The sequence below is a fragment of the Lepisosteus oculatus genome, chromosome 14 (assembly GCF_040954835.1).
Source record: "Lepisosteus oculatus isolate fLepOcu1 chromosome 14, fLepOcu1.hap2, whole genome shotgun sequence".
NCBI classification, from domain to species: Eukaryota; Metazoa; Chordata; class Actinopteri; order Semionotiformes; family Lepisosteidae; genus Lepisosteus; species Lepisosteus oculatus.
This window is the reverse complement of record NC_090709.1, coordinates 38,519,416-38,536,915: the sequence shown is the minus strand read 5'-3', so window position 1 is coordinate 38,536,915 and position 17,500 is coordinate 38,519,416. Positions and strand designations below refer to the sequence as shown.

The following is a 17,500-nucleotide window of genomic DNA, read 5'->3' as shown; positions in this document are numbered from 1 at the left end:
TGGGAGTCTGACTGACAGCACTGTCACACCTGGAGCGGATCAGACTTCTGCGCACTGGGACGCTTTGTAACGAGAGGCAGTATAACTCTGATTTTCAAGTGGAAGGTATATAACTTGTATATATTTTACTTGAATTGCAGTTTGGGCGCTCGAGCTGTTTGGTTTGTTTTGGGCCAAAAGGGATTCTGCTGGGAGAATCCAGGAGGATTGTTCCTCGATTTGCCTGGACTGAACAAGGGGACTTCAGATCCACTGGAAAACCGGGTCAGTGATAGTGGGTGTGTGGTGGAGACCTCTCTCTCTCTCTCTGTCCCTCTGTCCCTCTCACAGTAAGAGCTGATGGTGATAGAGAAGTTCGTGTTGATCCCCTGTTCCTGTCTTCTGAGAGAACGGAGGCCGGACAAGCAGTTCTTGTACAGACAGACTTTATTGTAAAAGAGGTAGCGATAGAGGTTATTGTACTGTACAGAAACACAGTAGTGTGATCAAACACGCACTCGCTCGCAGGCACGCCCTACCGGAGCCCCTCTCCTGTCTCCTGCAGTAGTCTCACACGTACACAGACAGACTCAGTAGAAAAGTCAATACTTTTTTTTTTTAACAACAACAACAGAAAAATTCTTTGGATTTTATCAAACGCTTTGCCTCCGTTTCTCTCTCTCTCTCTCTGTCGCCATGTCCTCTCTGTCATCTCCTCAACCAAAAATCAGTTAAAAAGAAAAGAGTAATGATCCTATTAGTAAGAGTAATGAGAGAAATTATGACATAAGCAGTAATAGTGTCTATTCCTCTCTGGGGCTCAGAGAGGAAACAGCAGTAACACAGTTAGTCTCCTCCTTCAACAACAGTAACACACCTGTAGCCTCAACACACACAGACACAGGCACACTCACACACTGAGACACACACACTGCTCCTCAGAGAGGGAACAGCAGTAACGCAGTTAGTCTCCTCCTTCAACAACAGTAACACACCTGTAGCCTCAACACACACACACAGACACAGGCACACCCACACAATGAGAGACACACTGCTCCTCAGAGAGGGAACAGCAGTAACGCAGTTAAGTCTCCTCCCGTAACAACACGCACACACTCTCACACAGACCGAGACGGACACTGGAGACGCACGCCCACACTCACGCGCAGGCCCAGCCCGAGCCTGGCAACAGGCACCCCGAAAAACTCCAACCCCCGAAAAATAACACCAGAAGAGAAACAGAAAACACACCTCGCATGACCCTGTCTCACTCAGCCCCTCCCTGCCCCCCGCCCCAGCCTCCTCTCTGGCTCCGCCTCCACTCCGCTGCAACCTGTCAGCTCTCTCGACGTCACCGCCCCCTCACCCCCCTCTCCAGCCAATCACAGCGCAGGAGAGGGCGGGGCCATCAGTTGGAGTTCTCCGAGTGGTCGCTGCCCGGTGATGTCACCGAGGGGGGCGTGCCTCCCTCTGGCCAGCTGCCGTTTGTCTGAGAGGGAGAGGGAGGGAGAGGGCGGCGGTCAGGGGCGGATAACGACCCAAACCGTGGTTAATTAATCAATCAATTAACTAACGAGCGAACACACGAGCGTGCCTCACCCTGCCTTCTCTGGGGCTGTAGAGCTGGGAGGAGCCGAGTCTCTCCGAGAAGCGTCCCTGAGACTCCTGGGACACAGAGAGAGAGAGAGAGAGAGATTCCCCGGATCAGAGCCCCAGTTTGAACCCGAACCCCACATCCCAGACCCGCTCCCTTGCGTGTGTCTGTGCCAGCTCGGTCCCGGTCCAGACGCACCAGGTGGGGTCTCCACGCGCCCGGGAAGGCGGAGCTTGAGCCCCTCGTTGGCTCGTTGAACTCGGGTCAGTCCGGGCCCTCGTACCTGAGTCCCAGGGTGATACGGCTGCTGGTCTCCGTTCAGCGTAGGAGGGACCCCCATGAAGAGATCAGCTGACCCAGAGAGTGAGAACGACCCCGAACCTGAGAGAGAGAGAGAGAGGGGTTCATACACACACACTGACTGGACACTCCAGTACGTGAACACTGCACCGAGAGAGGGGGAGGTTGGGGTCGAGGTACCTGTGGAGGTGGGTGTGTGAGGCGACTCTCCCCCTGTGGCTCCAATGGCTGTCTTCATGGCGTAGAGGTTTGCCTCCTCCTGGAACTTCCCGATATTCTTCTTGTAGCGGATCCGCTTGTTTCCGAACCAGTTGGACACCTGGAAAACCCACAGCGGGACCGTTACTGAACCGGAGTCGGACCCAGAGTGTTCATACTGTTCCCAATCCAGAGTGACTCCAGTATGGGGACAGCAGGAGAGAGTCTGTTACTGAACCGGAGTCAGACCCAGAGTGCTCACACTGTTCCCAATCCAGAGTGACTCCAGTATGGGGACAGCAGGAGAGAGAGTCTGTTACTGAACCGGAGTCAGACCCAGAGTGTTCATACTGTTCCCAATCCAGAGTGACTCCAGTATGGGGACAGCAGGAGAGAGTCTGTTACTGAACCGGAGTCAGACCCAGAGTGTTCATACTGTTCCCAATCCAGAGTGACTCCAGTATGGGGACAGCAGGAGAGAGAGTCTGTTACTGAACCGGAGTCAGACCCAGAGTGTTCACACTGTTCCCAATCCAGAGTGACTCCAGAATGGGGACAGCAGGAGAGAGAGTCTGTTACTGAACCGGAGTCAGACCCAGAGTGCTCATACTGTTCCCAATCCAGAGTGACTCCAGTATGGGGACAGCAGGAGAGAGAGTCTGTTACTGAACCGGAGTCAGACCCAGAGTGTTCATACTGTTCCCAATCCAGAGTGACTCCGGTATGGAGACAGCAGGAGAGTCTCTTGCTGAGTCGGACCCAGACTGTTCACAGACAGGCAGAGAGACAGGCGGCTGGGACAGAGAGACAGGCAGACCGGGGACGTCGGGCACCTGAGAGACGGTGATGCCGCACTGCTTGGCCAGCTCCTCCTTGGCCTCCTCGCTGGGGTACGGGTTCGACAGGTGGGAGTAGAAGTACTCGTTCAAGACCTCCGTCGCCTGCTTGCTGAAGTTCCGGCGTTTTCTCCTGGGAGACGGGGGCGACAGCGGCACGGTCACGACTCCGGCCTCGACAGCGAATCGCCCTGCCCCTCTGGCCCAGCCCCAGCCCCAGCCCCAGATCTGCCCCCCCCCCCCCACGATGTACCCCTCCTCCTGCCCTGCCACACACCCATCCCACCTGACCTGACCTGCCCTTCACCCTCCTTGCCCCGACCCCAGCCCTGCCCCCTGACCTGCCCTGCCCAAGTCCTGCCCCCCCAGCGCAGTCCTCTGACTGCCCTGCACAGCCCCGTCCCCTGATCTACCCCTCCTCCTGCTTTGCCATGCCCCATTTCCCACCCACTGACATTCCCCACCCTGTCCCCCCCCCAAACCCCACCCCAACTCCACCCCTGGCTTCCCAACCCCCCAGTCCCGCCCTCTTACTGCCCAACCCTGCCCCAGCCCCGCCCTCTGACTGCCCAACTCCGCCCCCCAGTCCCACCCTCTGACTGTTCAACCCTGCCCCCAGTCCCACCCTCTGACTGCCCAACTCCACCCCCCAGTCCCACCCTCTGACTGTTCAACCCTGCCCCCAGTCCCGCCCTCTGACTGTTCAACTCCACCCCTGCCCCCAGTCCCGCCCTCTGACTGCCCAACTCCGCCCCCCAGTCCCACCCTCTGACTGTTCAACCCTGCCCCCAGTCCCGCCCTCTGACTGTTCAACTCCACCCCCGCCCCCAGTCCCGCCCTCTGACTGTTCAACCCTGCCCCCAGTCCTGCCCTCTGACTGCCCAACTCCGCCCCCCCAGTCCCGCCCTCTGACTGCCCAACCCTGCCCCCAGTCCCGCCCTCTGACTGTTCAACTCCGCCCCCCAGTCCCGCCCTCTGACTGCCCAACTCCACCCCCCTCCCCCCCAGTCCCGCCCTCTGACTGCCCAACTCCACCCCCCTCCCCCCCAGTTCCGCCCTCTGACTGCCCAACTCCACCCCCCAGTCCCGCCCTCTGACTGCCCAACCCTGCCCCCAGTCCCACCCTCTGACTGCCCAACTCCACACCCCAGTCCCGCCCTCTGACTGCCCAGCCCCGCCCCCTGACCTGGCGTCCAGGAAGCGGGAGCGCAGGATCATCACGGCCTCGCAGGTGCTCTGCTTCAGCTGCGTCTGGATGGCGCTGAACTTGCGGTGGATGATGCCCACCATGCGCTCGATCTCCCGGGGCGACACGGGCCGCGTGCGCGACTGCTCCCGCAGCAGGTTCATCACGTGGGTGGTGAACTCGCTGCAGGCCTGGGGGAGACAGAGAGGGGGTCAGTACAGGGTCATCGCGTGGGGAGGGGCGGGGGCGGCTCCGCACGGTCCGGACCGGGCCCGTACCTGCTCGTACTTCTCCAGCTCGGTGTGGTAGATGTTTCGGATCTGGCCCAGCTTGCTCTTGTAGTCCGAGTGCTCCAGCGAGCTGTCCGGCGACACCGCGCCCCCCGAGCTGGTCGCCGCGGAGACGGCCGCGGCGGCCCCGCCTCCTTTCTCCGGCCCGGCCACGCCCTCCGCCAGCAGCATGTTGTCCAATCGGACGAGCTGGGGGTCGGGGGGCTCCTCCTCCTGGTTGCTGCGCATGGACAGCCCTGGGAACCCAGAACTGTCAGTCAAACGGAGCGACGGGGAGAGTAGCCAATCACAGCCAGGATAGACACCCTGCGGTCACGCCCACCCCTGGACCGGGACTGGACAGCCCTGCTGCAGACACACTGACCCCTCCAGGACTGGACAGCCCTGCTGCAGACACACTGACCCCTCCAGGACTGGACAGGCCCTGCTGCAGACACACTGACTGACCCCTCCAGGGCCATGACTGGACAGCCCTGCTGCAGACACACTGACTGACCCCTCCAGGACTGGACAGCACTACTGCAGACACACTGACTGACCCCACCAGGACCAGGACTGGACAGCCTTGCTGCAGACACACACTGACCCCTCCAGGACTGGACAGCCCTGCTCCAGACACACTGACTGACCCCTCCAGGACCAGGACTGGCCAATATCAGCTCTATCAGACCAGTACAACACTTGTCTAAGGTCTTCATAAAATACTTTTAATAATTCCCCAGATACCTCAATTATCTACGATTGCCATGTTGTATATACGGTAAATCACCCTGTGTATTGCATATTGGGACGTAATAACAGCAACAAGGGCATTTAATCTCCGTTTTATTGGGTTGTTATAATTATTAGTAACTTCAGTCGAAGAAATATTGTTACTATAAGCCTGAATTCCCTCAGGTATATATCCGTACAAAGATTTTAAATTTAAAACACGCAAGACTTTTCAATGTACAACTGGAGTCTAATTATCACGTAAAACAGACTGATCAATTACTAAACGACTTTAACGGCACACAACAAAACAGAGGCAGCTGGTAACCGCCTGCTTCAAAGTGAAACGCCCCCGGGAGACATTAATTGAACTTTAAATTAATTAGTCTTTAACTGGGAGGTTTTACAAGACTTCTGTCTCTCGGTCGTCCGAGATACAGAAGGAAAATGGCGGCCGGCCCGGGCCCTTGTAATTTACAAAAACAGCGTCGGTTTTATAACATCAGCGTTTCAGAACCGACCCGATACCGGGGTTCGGACAGTTTCGATAACGTGCTTTTGCGTTTTCTGTGGAAAAGTGGATAAAATGGGCACACTTCAAAACTTACTGTTCTTAAAACAAAAAAGGGTCTCCGTTGTCAGGAAACTGACACCATTTTGGCTCTGATCCCAAGCGACCGTTTCGGCAGGAAAATCCTATAAGAAATTACCGGGGGCCCTTGAGCCAAGATGGCGGCCTACTGGCTCCAGTTTCATGTACACAAAAACCGAAGCCATAGGAGAAGGGGGTGGGGGGGACGTAGTTTGTAGAAATTATATTTTTAATAAAGTTTAAATGATTAAGAAGTGGAGTGTGTGAGTGAATAACTGATAAGAAAGGAAAACTCACCGGTTTTCTCTTTGATTTCGCACAAGACGCTGAAAAGGGCCGGTTTCATGGGGTGGCAGTTCAGGGCGTGTTTTCTGTCGGGCCACAGGCGGTTAAAAAAAAGACAAAATAAATAAAATAACATAAGCGAAAGGGACAACAGTGATCGAAAATAATCAAATTAAAAACCGACAAGTCGTTTAGTAACGTCAGTAGAGTTCCAGTCTCACGACGTTGATGCCCCAACTACAGATTAACAGCGTCTAAATAGGCCTGGGTATATTATTATAACTATTTTTAAAGTTTTATTATGGGATCCCGCCAATTTTAGGGGTTCATTTATTCTGAAAAACGTTTACAGCGAACACTATAGTCTGGGTATATTAAGAACTCCAAAACGATCAACAAAACACATCGACATCTTGTGAATTTCGGGAGAAATATTTTTCAAACGCACCGGAATCCTGTACATTTCGCGAAATTTGTCACCACGCATACCCGTGTTACACTCGCTCGGCGATTAATGTAAAATCTCTTAAATTATATCTCGATCGCAGTTTATTCTTAAGTCTCGGCCCAAGCCCTCAAGCGTCCTCAGAAAAGTGAAATGATCAATTATTTCATAACGACAGAGGTCATTCGTGTCTCTGCCCCTGTTCAAGTTGAACTTCTCCACGCTTTTAACTCTTTTTAAAGTTTGGCAAAACAGCTCGGGTCGGAAAATAGGGAGTCTAAAACGCCTACAAAGCAACAAAAATATTAAATGCACAAATGTGTTGTAAAAATCTGCAACAATGTGTTGATTTGCATAAAGCCGTCGTGTGTCCTTATTTACAAGATATTCATCTGTTTCTGAGACGATTTACTCGAGTGGGTCTGAACTTTTGAAGAAGTCTCTCAAGATTTCTTTTTAAATCGTCAGGAGACGCGAGCGGATGGGGGTTAACATCCACAACAACAACAACAACAACAACAAAACTTTCGTAACTTTTCCGCCGTCATCGTTACTCAGCCAGTTCAGTTGGGAATTGCACAAAAGATGATCAGATATGAGTGACACACAAACACAAGAAGAAAAGCTCGGCTTGTAGCCTCTGCTCCTTATCGCCATGATTTACAACAACCGTGCAGCGCCTTTCATGTCAACAACTTTAAAAACACACGCCTGCAACATTACTACAGTATTACCACCGAGCTACTGCCCTCCCGGTCCGGTTCTGCCATTAATAACAGCCTATTAATATCCTCCTAATTGATCAATTGGCTTCCCAACACGCCAATAAAAGCGCGGACGCCGGTCGTGAGGCTCAACTCGCTTCGCCTCCGTCCTCAACAAACTTCGGCCGAAACTTGCCGTGTACGGATAGAAACCTGTCCTTAAATAAAGACGTATATTAAATACCAAGATCTCACGGCTCTAAAAGGCTGCGAACCATAATCTACAGCAGAGCTTCTCCCCGTCCCTTCCTCCCTGAGCCCCACTCTCGCGTGTGTGCATATATATACAAAAAAAAGACATTTTTCTGGCTTTTATTTCTCCACGTCCTTCGCCTTCTCCGTCCCCCTCCTCTCACGCACTTGGCCTGCGCCTCGTCCAGGCTCTGGTCGGTGATGGTCATGATCTGCTGCAGGATGTCTCCGATGTCCCGGCGGCTCTCCGGCCCGCCGCCGTCCTCCCCTGCGCCGCCGGGGCCCCGGTGGCCCGGGTGTCCCGGGTTGCGCGGGTGCAGCGCCGGGTGGGCGCTCAAATTGAGGCCCCGGCCTGCGGGCCCGCTGCCGGTCTGCGGCGGCTGCTGTTGCAACATCCCTGCTACGCGGCGCCCAGAGAGACACAGCAGATGTGGCGGCCGGCCGGCCCACTCTCACTCTCCTCTCTCACACACACACACACTCCCCCACGGCACGGCACGGCACCGCACACACACACACTCAAGCACAGCCGGGGAGGGAGATGGGCGACCACACACACGGTCCCCCTAGCGACTCGGGAGCACGACGAAGGAGGGAAAAGGGGGTTCGTGAGGGTCCCCCGAGTGGGAGCGTGGGTGAGAGAGTGAGACACGCAGCGCTCCTGCAGGACACGGGGCAGGGAGGGTGGTTCCTAGACACCCTCCCCAGGGGAGGAAGAGAGACTGAAGGGGGCAGAATCTCTTCGGTCTGGGGCAGAGAGGACGGGGGGGCGCAGGATTCAGGGGGGTTCTGAGCCCCCGAAGGCACTGGGTTAAATCAGTGGGCGGAGTGGTGGCTCTGTGGCTCAGGATCTGGGCCTGTGGTTGGAAGGTTGCCGGTTCAAATCTCAGCAGGCAGAGGAATCCTACTGTGTTGGGCCCCTGAGCAAGGCCCTTACCCCCAGCTGCTCCAGGGGTGCTGTACAATGGCTGACCCTGCGCTCTGACCCCCAGCTTCTCTCTCCCTGTCTGTGTGTCTCACGGAGAGCAAGCTGGGGTCTGTGAAAATATTAATTCCTAATGCAAGAAATCGTACAGTATATGGCCAATAAAGTGATCTTATCTCTTCTCTTTTAAATCAATCCCAGAGGACACAGAGGGGGGTGGGGAACAAGCTGCCCAGCCCTGTAGTTGAAGCCGATACCCTGGCTTCTCTCCAGACACAGCTGGATGAGCTCCTCCAGTCAGGACAGGAGGCTCTTCTGTACACAGAGGGGGGTGGAGGTGTGGAACAAGCTGCCCAGCCCTGTGGTTGAAGCCGATACCCTGGCTTCTCTCCAGACACAGCTGGGTGAGCTCCTCCAGTCAGGACAGGAGGCTCTGCTGTACACAGAGGGGGGTGGGGGTGGGGAACAAGCTGCCCAGCCCTGTGGTTGAAGCCGATACCCTGGCTTCTCTCCAGACACAGCTGGGTGAGCTCCTCCAGTCAGGACAGGAGGCTCTGCTGTACACAGAGGGGGGTGGGGGTGGGGAACAAGCTGCCCAGCCCTGTGGTTGAAGCCGATACCCTGGCTTCTCTCCAGACACAGCTGGGTGAGCTCCTCCAGTCAGGACAGGAGGCTCTACTGTACACAGAGGGGGGTGGGGGTGGGGAACAGGCTGCCCAGCCCTGTGGTTGAAGCCGATACCCTGGCTTCTCTCCAGACACAGCTGGATGAGCTCCTCCAGTCAGGACAGGAGGCTCTTCTGTACACAGAGGGGGGTGGGGGTGTGGAACAAGCTGCCCAGCCCTGTGGTTGAAGCCGATACCCTGGCTTCTCTCCAGACACAGCTGGGTGAGCTCCTCCAGTCAGGACAGGAGGCTCTTCTGTACACAGAGGGGGGTGGGGGTGTGGAACAAGCTGCCCAGCCCTGTGGTTGAAGCCGATACCCTGGCTTCTCTCCAGACACAGCTGGGTGAGCTCCTCCAGTCAGGACAGGAGGCTCTGCTGTACACAGAGGGGGGTGGGGGTGTGGAACAAGCTGCCCAGCCCTGTGGTTGAAGCCGATACCCTGGCTTCTCTCCAGACACAGCTGGGTGAGCTCCTCCAGTCAGGACAGGAGGCTCTTCTGTACACAGAGGGGGGTGGGGGTGGGGAACAGGCTGCCCAGCCCTGTGGTTGAAGCCGATACCCTGGCTTCTCTCCAGACACAGCTGGGTGAGCTCCTCCAGTCAGGACAGGAGGCTCTGCTGTACACAGAGGAGGTTGGAACCAACTGGAGTGTATCAGGCTGGCACACTGGGAGTCTGACTGAGCCCTGTTAGATCAGAATGCCATTGGATTGTGTTTTGTGTGGCTCTGACAGGTCTGTTACTACGTCTCAGTAAACTCCTGTATCTCTCCTCCCCTCTCTCCTCACTTCTCTTTCAGCTGAACAACAACAGGAAGTCGGTGAAACCGCAGGCCCTGGTCTCAGCAGTGCGGCAGTGCAGACTGTTAGTCTCGAACCCTGGCCCTGCAGCTGCTCCCGGTCACCATTAAACACCCAGGTCAACGGTGCTTGTGATCATTCCAACGTGACCCGTTAAACTAAATTAAACTGTTAAGTACATACTAGCTCTACGGTGTCTATACTGTCTGGTGTGTAGATCCTGTTTCTACAGTGCACACAGTCTATGTAGTGTCTATACTGTCTACAGTGTCTATACTGTCTACAGTGTCTATACTGTGTGTGAAGTGTCTACAGTGTATATACTGTCTCTACAGTGTGTGAAGTGTCTACAGTGTACATGTATATAATGTCTCTACAGTGTCTATACTGTGTGTAAAGTGTCTATACTGTGTGTGAAGTGTCTACAGTAGTATATACTGTCTATACTGTCTCTACAGTGTCTATACTGTCTACAGTGTCTATACTGTGTGTGAAGTGTCTACAGTAGTATATACTGTCTATACTGTCTCTACAGTGTCTATACTGTGTGTGAAGTGTCTACAGTAGTACATACTGTCTATACTGTCTCTACAGTGTATATACTGTCTATACTGTCTCTAGAGTGTCTATACTGAATACAGTGTATATACTGTGTATAAAATGTTTATAGTGTGTATACTGTCTCTACAATGTCTATACTACCTACAGTGTACAGTATATACAGTGTCCACACTGCCTACAGGGGTGAGATCAGAGAGACAGACTGGGGTCAAAGGGACACACCGGGGTGAGAGACGCTCGTGTCAGAGGGACACACTGGGGTGAGAGACGCTCGTGTCAGAGGGACACACTGGGGTGAGAGACGCTCGTGTCAGAGAGACACACTGGGGTGAGAGACGCTCGTGTCAGAGACACACCGGGTGAGAGACGTAGACGCTGTGTAAGAGAGACAGAGAGAGAGGCGAGCTGGGCGAGACAGGAACAGAGGAACAGGAAGTCGACGGGGGAGAGAGAGGGCGTTGTTGCTGTGGATTCTAGATCGCTCATCGCCCTGTCTCTTGGTATTTGTGATTATTTCATCGATTGTTTTAGTATTGATTACCGATTACCTGTGGAGTTGTTAGCAATGGCTGCAGGAACGAATTCACAGAGATGATGATTGACACAGAGGAGGAGAAACACCGAGGAAACAAGAGGTGAGAGACTAAGAGACATCTCTGTCTGAGCAGGAAATGACACTGAGACCTTGAGAGAAGAGTCACTAAGACACTGACTGGACACTCCAGTACATGAACACTGCACTGAGAGAGAGAGGGGTTCATACAGACACCCTGACTGGACACTCCAGTACATGAACACTGCACTGAGAGAGAGAGGGGTTCATACAGACACACTGACTGGACACTCCAGTACATGAACACTGCACTGAGAGAGAGAGGGGTTCATACACACACACTGACTGGACACTCCAGTACATGAACACTGCACTGAGAGAGAGAGGGGTTCATACAGACACACTGACTGGACACTCCAGTACATGAACACTGCACTGAGAGAGAGCCGAATATTTGACCAAGATAAGAAACAGCAAACAGAAACAGACCCTGACGAAGTACAGGCTCAGTGACCACAGCCTGGCCATAGAAACTGGGCGACACAGGCAGACCTGGCTGCCCAGAGAGGACAGGCTCAGTGACCACAGCCTGGACACAGACACTGGACACAGGCAGACCTGGCTGTCCAGAGAGGACAGGCTCAGTGAGCACAGCCTGGACACAGACACTGGACACAGGCAGACCTGGCTGCCCAGAGAGGACAGGCTCAGTGACCACAGCCTGGCCATAGAAACTGGGCGACACAGGCAGACCTGGCTGCCCAGAGAGGACAGGCTGTGCTCCCACTGCCAGCGGGGAGAAACAGAGACAGAGGTGCACTTCCTACTGTACTGGGACAGATACTCTGGGATTAGAGAAACATTCTTCCCGAAATTCAGAAATCTAGTCCCAGAGTTCCCACCCCTGCCAGAATCCCAACGGGTCCCAATCCTACTGGGAGAGGGAGGAGGGAACTGGCAGCCCAGTATGTGATCTCCTGTCACAGCCTGAGGAACAGTGAGTCTGTCTCCCAATAACGCTCAATATGTTTACAGTATATGTCAATATTTTATGAGATGTCTTTGTTGTAAATGTCTGTAATGTGTCTGTAGATTTGATTTGACTTCTATTTTTTGTTTTGTCCCATGTTCATTTTATTATTTTTATTTGCTTTGGCAACACTGATTGTACCCATCAGTCATGCTAATAAAGCACCTTGAGTTGAAATTGAAAATTGAGACAGGTTGGGGAGCTGTATCTGTTGAGTCTTGGGCAGGACCACAGACGATTCCAGGGGGAGTTTCACAGACCCGCCTTCAATCCAGAGTGTGTCAGTTTTCAGGACTGGGAACTGGGCGTGTTTCTGTACACAGAGGGGGGCGGGAGTGTGGAACAGGCGGCCCAGCCTCGTCTCGCTTCTCAAGCGCTGCTGTTTATCCCCGCCAGGTCCGTGTGACCACCTGCCGCGCCGCTGCCCAGGCCGATGGAGGTCAAGGTGGAAAGTTCAGAGGTCACACGGTTCGACCTTTTCATCCATTCAGCCGGTGTAGCAGAGGAAGGACGCTGGGGGGCAGTGAGTCGGGGTGAGGCAGAGGGAGAGAGGAGTCGAGGCAGAGAGGCAGGGAGTCAGGGGGAGGCAGAGGGAGAGAGGAGTCAGGGAGAGGCAGGGAGTCAGGGGGAGGCAGAGGGAGAGAGGAGTCGGGGGGAGACAGAGGGAGAGAGGAGTCAGGGAGAGGCAGGGAGTCAGGGGGAGGCAGAGGGAGAGAGGAGTCGGGGGGAGGCAGAGGGAGAGAGGAGTCGAGACAGAGAGGCAGGGAGTCAGGGGGAGGCAGAGGGAGAGAGGAGTCAGGGAGAGGCAGAGGGAGAGAGGAGTCGAGACAGAGAGGGAGAAACTCTAAACGCTAATAGGAGCAGTGAGGGAGTGGAAGAGGGGAACTCTGCTGCTGTCTGCACTCAAACTCAGACACAGGAGGAGGAGGGATGGGGAGAGAGACAGGGAGAGACTGGGACAGGGCAGGACAGACAGGGAGAGAGACAGGAGGGAGAGACAGGGACACAGCAGGACAGACAGGGAGAGAGACAGGGAGAGACAGGGACAGGGCAGGACAGACAGGGGGAGAGACAGGAGGGAGAGACAGGGACACAGCAGGACAGACAGGGAGAGAGACAGGGAGAGACCGGGACAGTGCAGGACAGACAGGGAGAGAGGCAGGAGGGAGAGACAGGGACACAGCAGGACAGACAGGGAGAGAGACAGGGAGAGACCGGGACAGTGCAGGACAGACAGGGAGAGAGGCAGGAGGGAGAGACAGGGACACAGCAGGACAGACAGGGAGAGAGACAGGAGGGAGAGACAGGGACACAGCAGGACAGACAGGGAGAGAGACAGGAGGGAGAGACAGGGACACAGCAGGACAGACAGGGAGAGAGACAGGAGGGGGAGACGGGGACAGGGCAGCACAGACAGGGGGAGAGACAGGAGGGGGAGACGGGGACACAGCAGGACAGACAGGGAGAGAGACAGGAGGGGGAGACGGGGACACAGCAGGACAGACAGGGGGAGAGAGACAGAGGTTCCACAGACGCACGGAAAGAGCACACAGAGTCAGAAGTAAAACTGCGACCCCCGGCGACCTCAAGCACCAAAGACAGCCTGCAGCCTCAGGATAAGCAGAAACGGGTACCTGATATCTGTCTGACTCTACCTGTCTGTCTGTCTGACTCTACCCGATATCTGTCTGTCTGTCTGACTCTACCTGTCTGTCTCTGTACCTGTCTGTCGCTGTACCTGTCTGTTTCTGCAGCGTGCTGGACTGTACCTGTATGTCTCTGCACCTGTCTGTCTGTCTCTGCACCTGTCTGTCTGCAGGACTGTACCTGTCTCTCTCTGTACCTGTCTGTCTGCCGGACTGTACCTGTCTGTCTCTGCACCTGTCTGTCTGCTGGACTGCGCCTGTCTGTCTCTGCACCTGTCTGTCTCTGCACCTGTCTGTCTGCCGGACTGCGCCTGTCTGTCTCTGTGCCTGTCTGTCTCTGCGCCTGCCTGTCTGCCGGACTGCGCATGTCTGTCTGTCTCTGTACCTGTCTGTCTCTGCACCTGTCTGTCTCTGTGCCTGTCTGTCTGCAGGACTGCGCCTGTCTGTCTCTGCGCCTGCCTGTCTGCCGGACTGCGCATGTCTGTCTGTCTCTGTACCTGTCTGTCTCTGCACCTGTCTGTCTCTGTGCCTGTCTGTCTGCTGGACTGCGCCTGTCTGTCTCTGCACCTGTCTGTCTCTGTACCTGTCTGTCTCTGCGCCTGTCTGTCTCTGCGCCTGTCTGTCTGCAGGACTGTACCTGTCTGTCTCTGTGCCTGTCTGTCTGCAGGACTGCGCTCACCCCCTCTCTCTCTGTGTGTCCAGGGCCGCAGGCTGACCCCAGACTTCCCAGACTCCCTCTACGAGCTGCTGTGCTCCCTGCAGGAGGGCAGGAGGCTGAACGACCAGCGGTACTCCTTCCACAGGGACAGGGGCTGCCACTCGGAGCCCAGCACGCCCCTGCCCCGGCGCCGCGGTGAGCCGGACCGCCACCCCCGGCGCGCCCGGGCCCGGGCCCGCCCGCCCGCCCGCGCGCCGCGCTCACCACGCCCTCCCTCTCTCCCTGTCGCCCAGTGCTCTTCGCCTCCATGACGTCGCTGCAGCGGGAGGAGTTCTTCGACCTGCTGGCCTGCTCCCAGGCCCGGCGCCTCGACGACCAGCGGGCGGAGCTGCAGGACGCCCCGCCCCCGGCCGGCCCGGAGGGGGCGGGGCCGGCCGGCGCTGCGGGGACGGGGGCGGGGCCGGCCGTCGCCAGGGAGACGGGGGCGGGGCCCATCAGGCCGGCCCCCAAGGAGGAGCTGTACAGCATGATCCTGCACAGACAGGTGAGGCCGCCGCGGGGGGGGCAGGGCAGGTCAGAGGTCAGGGAAGGGGCCCGGAGACCGCGTGCGCGGGGGTTCTGGGTGATAACCTCTCCCAGCTCCCCTGCGGGGGGGCGGAGACGGAGGTTTTCGGTGCTCCGGTCTCCGGACGCCAGTGCCCTCCAGTGGAGACGCTGGGGAATCCCTCTAGCCCGGAGCAGGGGGGGTCCAGACAGGCGACAGGTCGCGGCTGAGGTCAGCCCCCGCAGGGGGACCCCGAGAGGCCCGGCCGGGGGGGGCCGTCACCTCTGAGAGGGGGAGCAGGAGGTGTGTCCTTGCACAGAGAGCGGTGGGTGACTGGAACAGGAGCGGATTCCCGGTGTCCCCCGGATGATCGGGACCTCAGGACGGGGAAGGAGCTGGCCGATCCAGCGGGAGGAGGCTGCACTACTTCTGTCCTGTTTGTGGTCCTGATCCCAGCCACAGTCACACCTCCGCATAGCCGACGAGACAGTCTCACCCCTCTGCTTCCTGAGAGACTCCAGGATATAAACTTCAACACCGTGAATACTGGTGTCAGGTCTCTGTTCAGGACTAGAGAGATTCAGTTCCTTCAGACAGTGAAGCCTTCAACCCCTCTCTCTCTCAGTGCAGTGTTCATGTACTGGAGTGTCCAGTCAGTGTGTCTGTATGAACCCCTCTCTCTCAGTGCAGTGTTAATGTACTGGAGTGTCCAGTCAGTGTGTGTGTGTATGAACCCCTCTCTCTCTCAGTGCAGTGTTCATGTACTGGAGTGTCCAGTCAGTGTGTCTGTATGAACCCCTCTCTCTCAGTGCAGTGTTCATGTACTGGAGTGTCCAGTCAGTGTGTCTGTATGAACCCCTCTCTCTCTCAGTGCAGTGTTCATGTACTGGAGTGTCCAGTCAGTGTGTCTGTATGAACCCCTCTCTCTCTCAGTGCAGTGTTCATGTACTGGAGTGTCCAGTCAGTGTGTGTGTATGAACCCCTCTCTCTCTCAGTGCAGTGTTCATGTACTGGAGTGTCCAGTCAGTGTGTGTGTATGAACCCCTCTCTCTCTCAGGTCAGTGTTCATGTACTGGAGTGTCCAGTCAGTGTGTGTGTATGAACCCCTCTCTCTCTCAGGGCAGTGTTCATGTACTGGAGTGTCCAGTCAGGGTGTCTGTATGAACCCCTCTCTCTCTCAGTGCAGTGTTCATGTCCTGGAGTGTCCAGTCAGTGTGTCTGTATGAACCCCTCTCTCTCTCAGTGCAGTGTTCATGTACTGGAGTGTCCAGTCAGTGTGTGTGTGTGAACCCCTCTCTCTCTCAGTGCAGTGTTCATGTACTGGAGTGTCCAGTCAGTGTGTCTGTATGAACCCCTCTCTCTCAGTGCAGTGTTCATGTACTGGAGTGTCCAGTCAGTGTGTGTGTGTGAACCCCTCTCTCTCTCAGTGCAGTGTTCATGTACTGGAGTGTCCAGTCAGGGTGTCTGTATGAACCCCTCTCTCTCTCAGTGCAGTGTTCATGTACTGGAGTGTCCAGTCAGTGTGTCTGTATGAACCCCTCTCTCTCTCAGTGCAGTGTTCATGTACTGGAGTGTCCAGTCAGTGTGTCTGTATGAACCCCTCTCTCTCTCAGTGCAGTGTTCATGTACTGGAGTGTCCAGTCAGTGTGTCTGTATGAACCCCTCTCTCTCTCAGTGCAGTGTTCATGTACTGGAGTGTCCAGTCAGTGTGTGTGTATGAACCCCTCTCTCTCTCAGTGCAGTGTTCATGTACTGGAGTGTCCAGTCAGTGTGTCTGTATGAACCCCTCTCTCTCTCAGGTCAGTGTTAGTGTACTGGAGTGTCCAGTCAGTGTGTGTGTATGAACCCCTCTCTCTCTCAGGTCAGTGTCAGTGTACTGGAGTGTATGAACCCCTCTCTCTCTCAGTGCAGTGTTCATGTACTGGAGTGTCCAGTCAGTGTGTCTGTATGAACCCCTCTCTCTCTCAGTGCAGTGTTCATGTACTGGAGTGTCCAGTCAGTGTGTCTGTATGAACCCCTCTCTCTCTCAGTGCAGTGTTCATGTACTGGAGTGTCCAGTCAGTGTGTCTGTATGAACCCCTCTCTCTCACAGTGCAGTGTTCATGTACTGGAGTGTCCAGTCAGTGTGTGTGTATGAACCCCTCTCTCTCTCAGTGCAGTGTCAGTGTACTGGAGTGTATGAACCCCTCTCTCTCTCTCTGGCCAGGCTCAGGGGCGGCTGGAAGACCAGCGCTGTGCTCCTCCGGGCCCGGTGGACGATGAAGACTTCTTCTCCCTGCTGCTGCGGGTGCAGGGGGGCCGCATGGAGGAGCAGAGGACCGAGCTGCCCCCCTCTCTGCGGTAGGGGGGCCGGGTCACCCCTCAGTCCACAGGGACGAAGGATGTGTGTCTGTCCAGTCGCGACCTTCGACCGGCCTGTTGCCGGACCACCGCGATCCGGCTCATCGGAGGGACTCGTCCGGTCCTTTCCTGAAAGGAGGCAGGGGGCGGAGACTGGGCAGCTTGTTCCATGCTCCCGCCACTCTGTGTGTAAAGTACAGCGTCCCTGAACCCCTGGATCACGAGGTGGGGACACATTAGCCCCCCAGAGACTCGATTCTGTCCCCGCCCTCCTGTTTGACTCCTGCGTGCCCTGCGTCTGCCTCTTGTCCGGAGCGCGGCGTCCCGGTCAGTGTGTGTGTTTGTCCTGCCAGTCACTGTGTCACGCGTGCTGTTGACAAGGGCGAATAAAACCACTGTGAAAGCA

At 55.8% G+C, this 17,500-nt stretch overlaps 2 protein-coding genes across 5 annotated transcripts; one reads left to right on the top strand and one right to left on the bottom strand.

The window, feature by feature from the left end:
- Nucleotides 1-408: 408 nt before the first annotated feature.
- On the bottom strand, nt 409-7,870 carry pbx2 (pre-B-cell leukemia homeobox 2). Its single transcript, XM_069199050.1, has 9 exons — nt 7,541-7,870; nt 5,984-6,057; nt 4,372-4,619; nt 4,094-4,284; nt 2,905-3,040; nt 2,054-2,192; nt 1,857-1,954; nt 1,579-1,644; nt 409-1,468 (listed from the first exon to the last, which is right to left on the bottom strand). The coding sequence occupies exons 1-9, from the start codon at nt 7,765-7,767 to the stop codon at nt 1,388-1,390; spliced, it is 1,260 nt and encodes a 419-aa protein (XP_069055151.1). The 5' UTR covers nt 7,768-7,870; the 3' UTR covers nt 409-1,387.
- Nucleotides 4,215-17,500, top strand: LOC138243442 (uncharacterized). 4 transcript variants are annotated; one of them, XM_069199047.1, is made up of 7 exons: nt 4,215-4,304; nt 9,762-9,880; nt 10,505-10,823; nt 12,303-13,536; nt 14,255-14,405; nt 14,504-14,754; nt 16,961-17,500. In XM_069199047.1, the coding sequence occupies exons 4-7, from the start codon at nt 12,340-12,342 to the stop codon at nt 17,096-17,098; spliced, it is 1,737 nt and encodes a 578-aa protein (XP_069055148.1). In that variant the 5' UTR covers nt 4,215-4,304; nt 9,762-9,880; nt 10,505-10,823; nt 12,303-12,339; the 3' UTR covers nt 17,099-17,500. The 4 variants fall into 4 exon arrangements, with proteins under 4 accessions (XP_069055148.1, XP_069055149.1, XP_069055147.1 ...); XM_069199048.1 differs by having other exon boundaries at nt 10,505-10,958; XM_069199046.1 differs by lacking the exons at nt 4,215-4,304; nt 9,762-9,880 and having other exon boundaries at nt 10,044-10,958.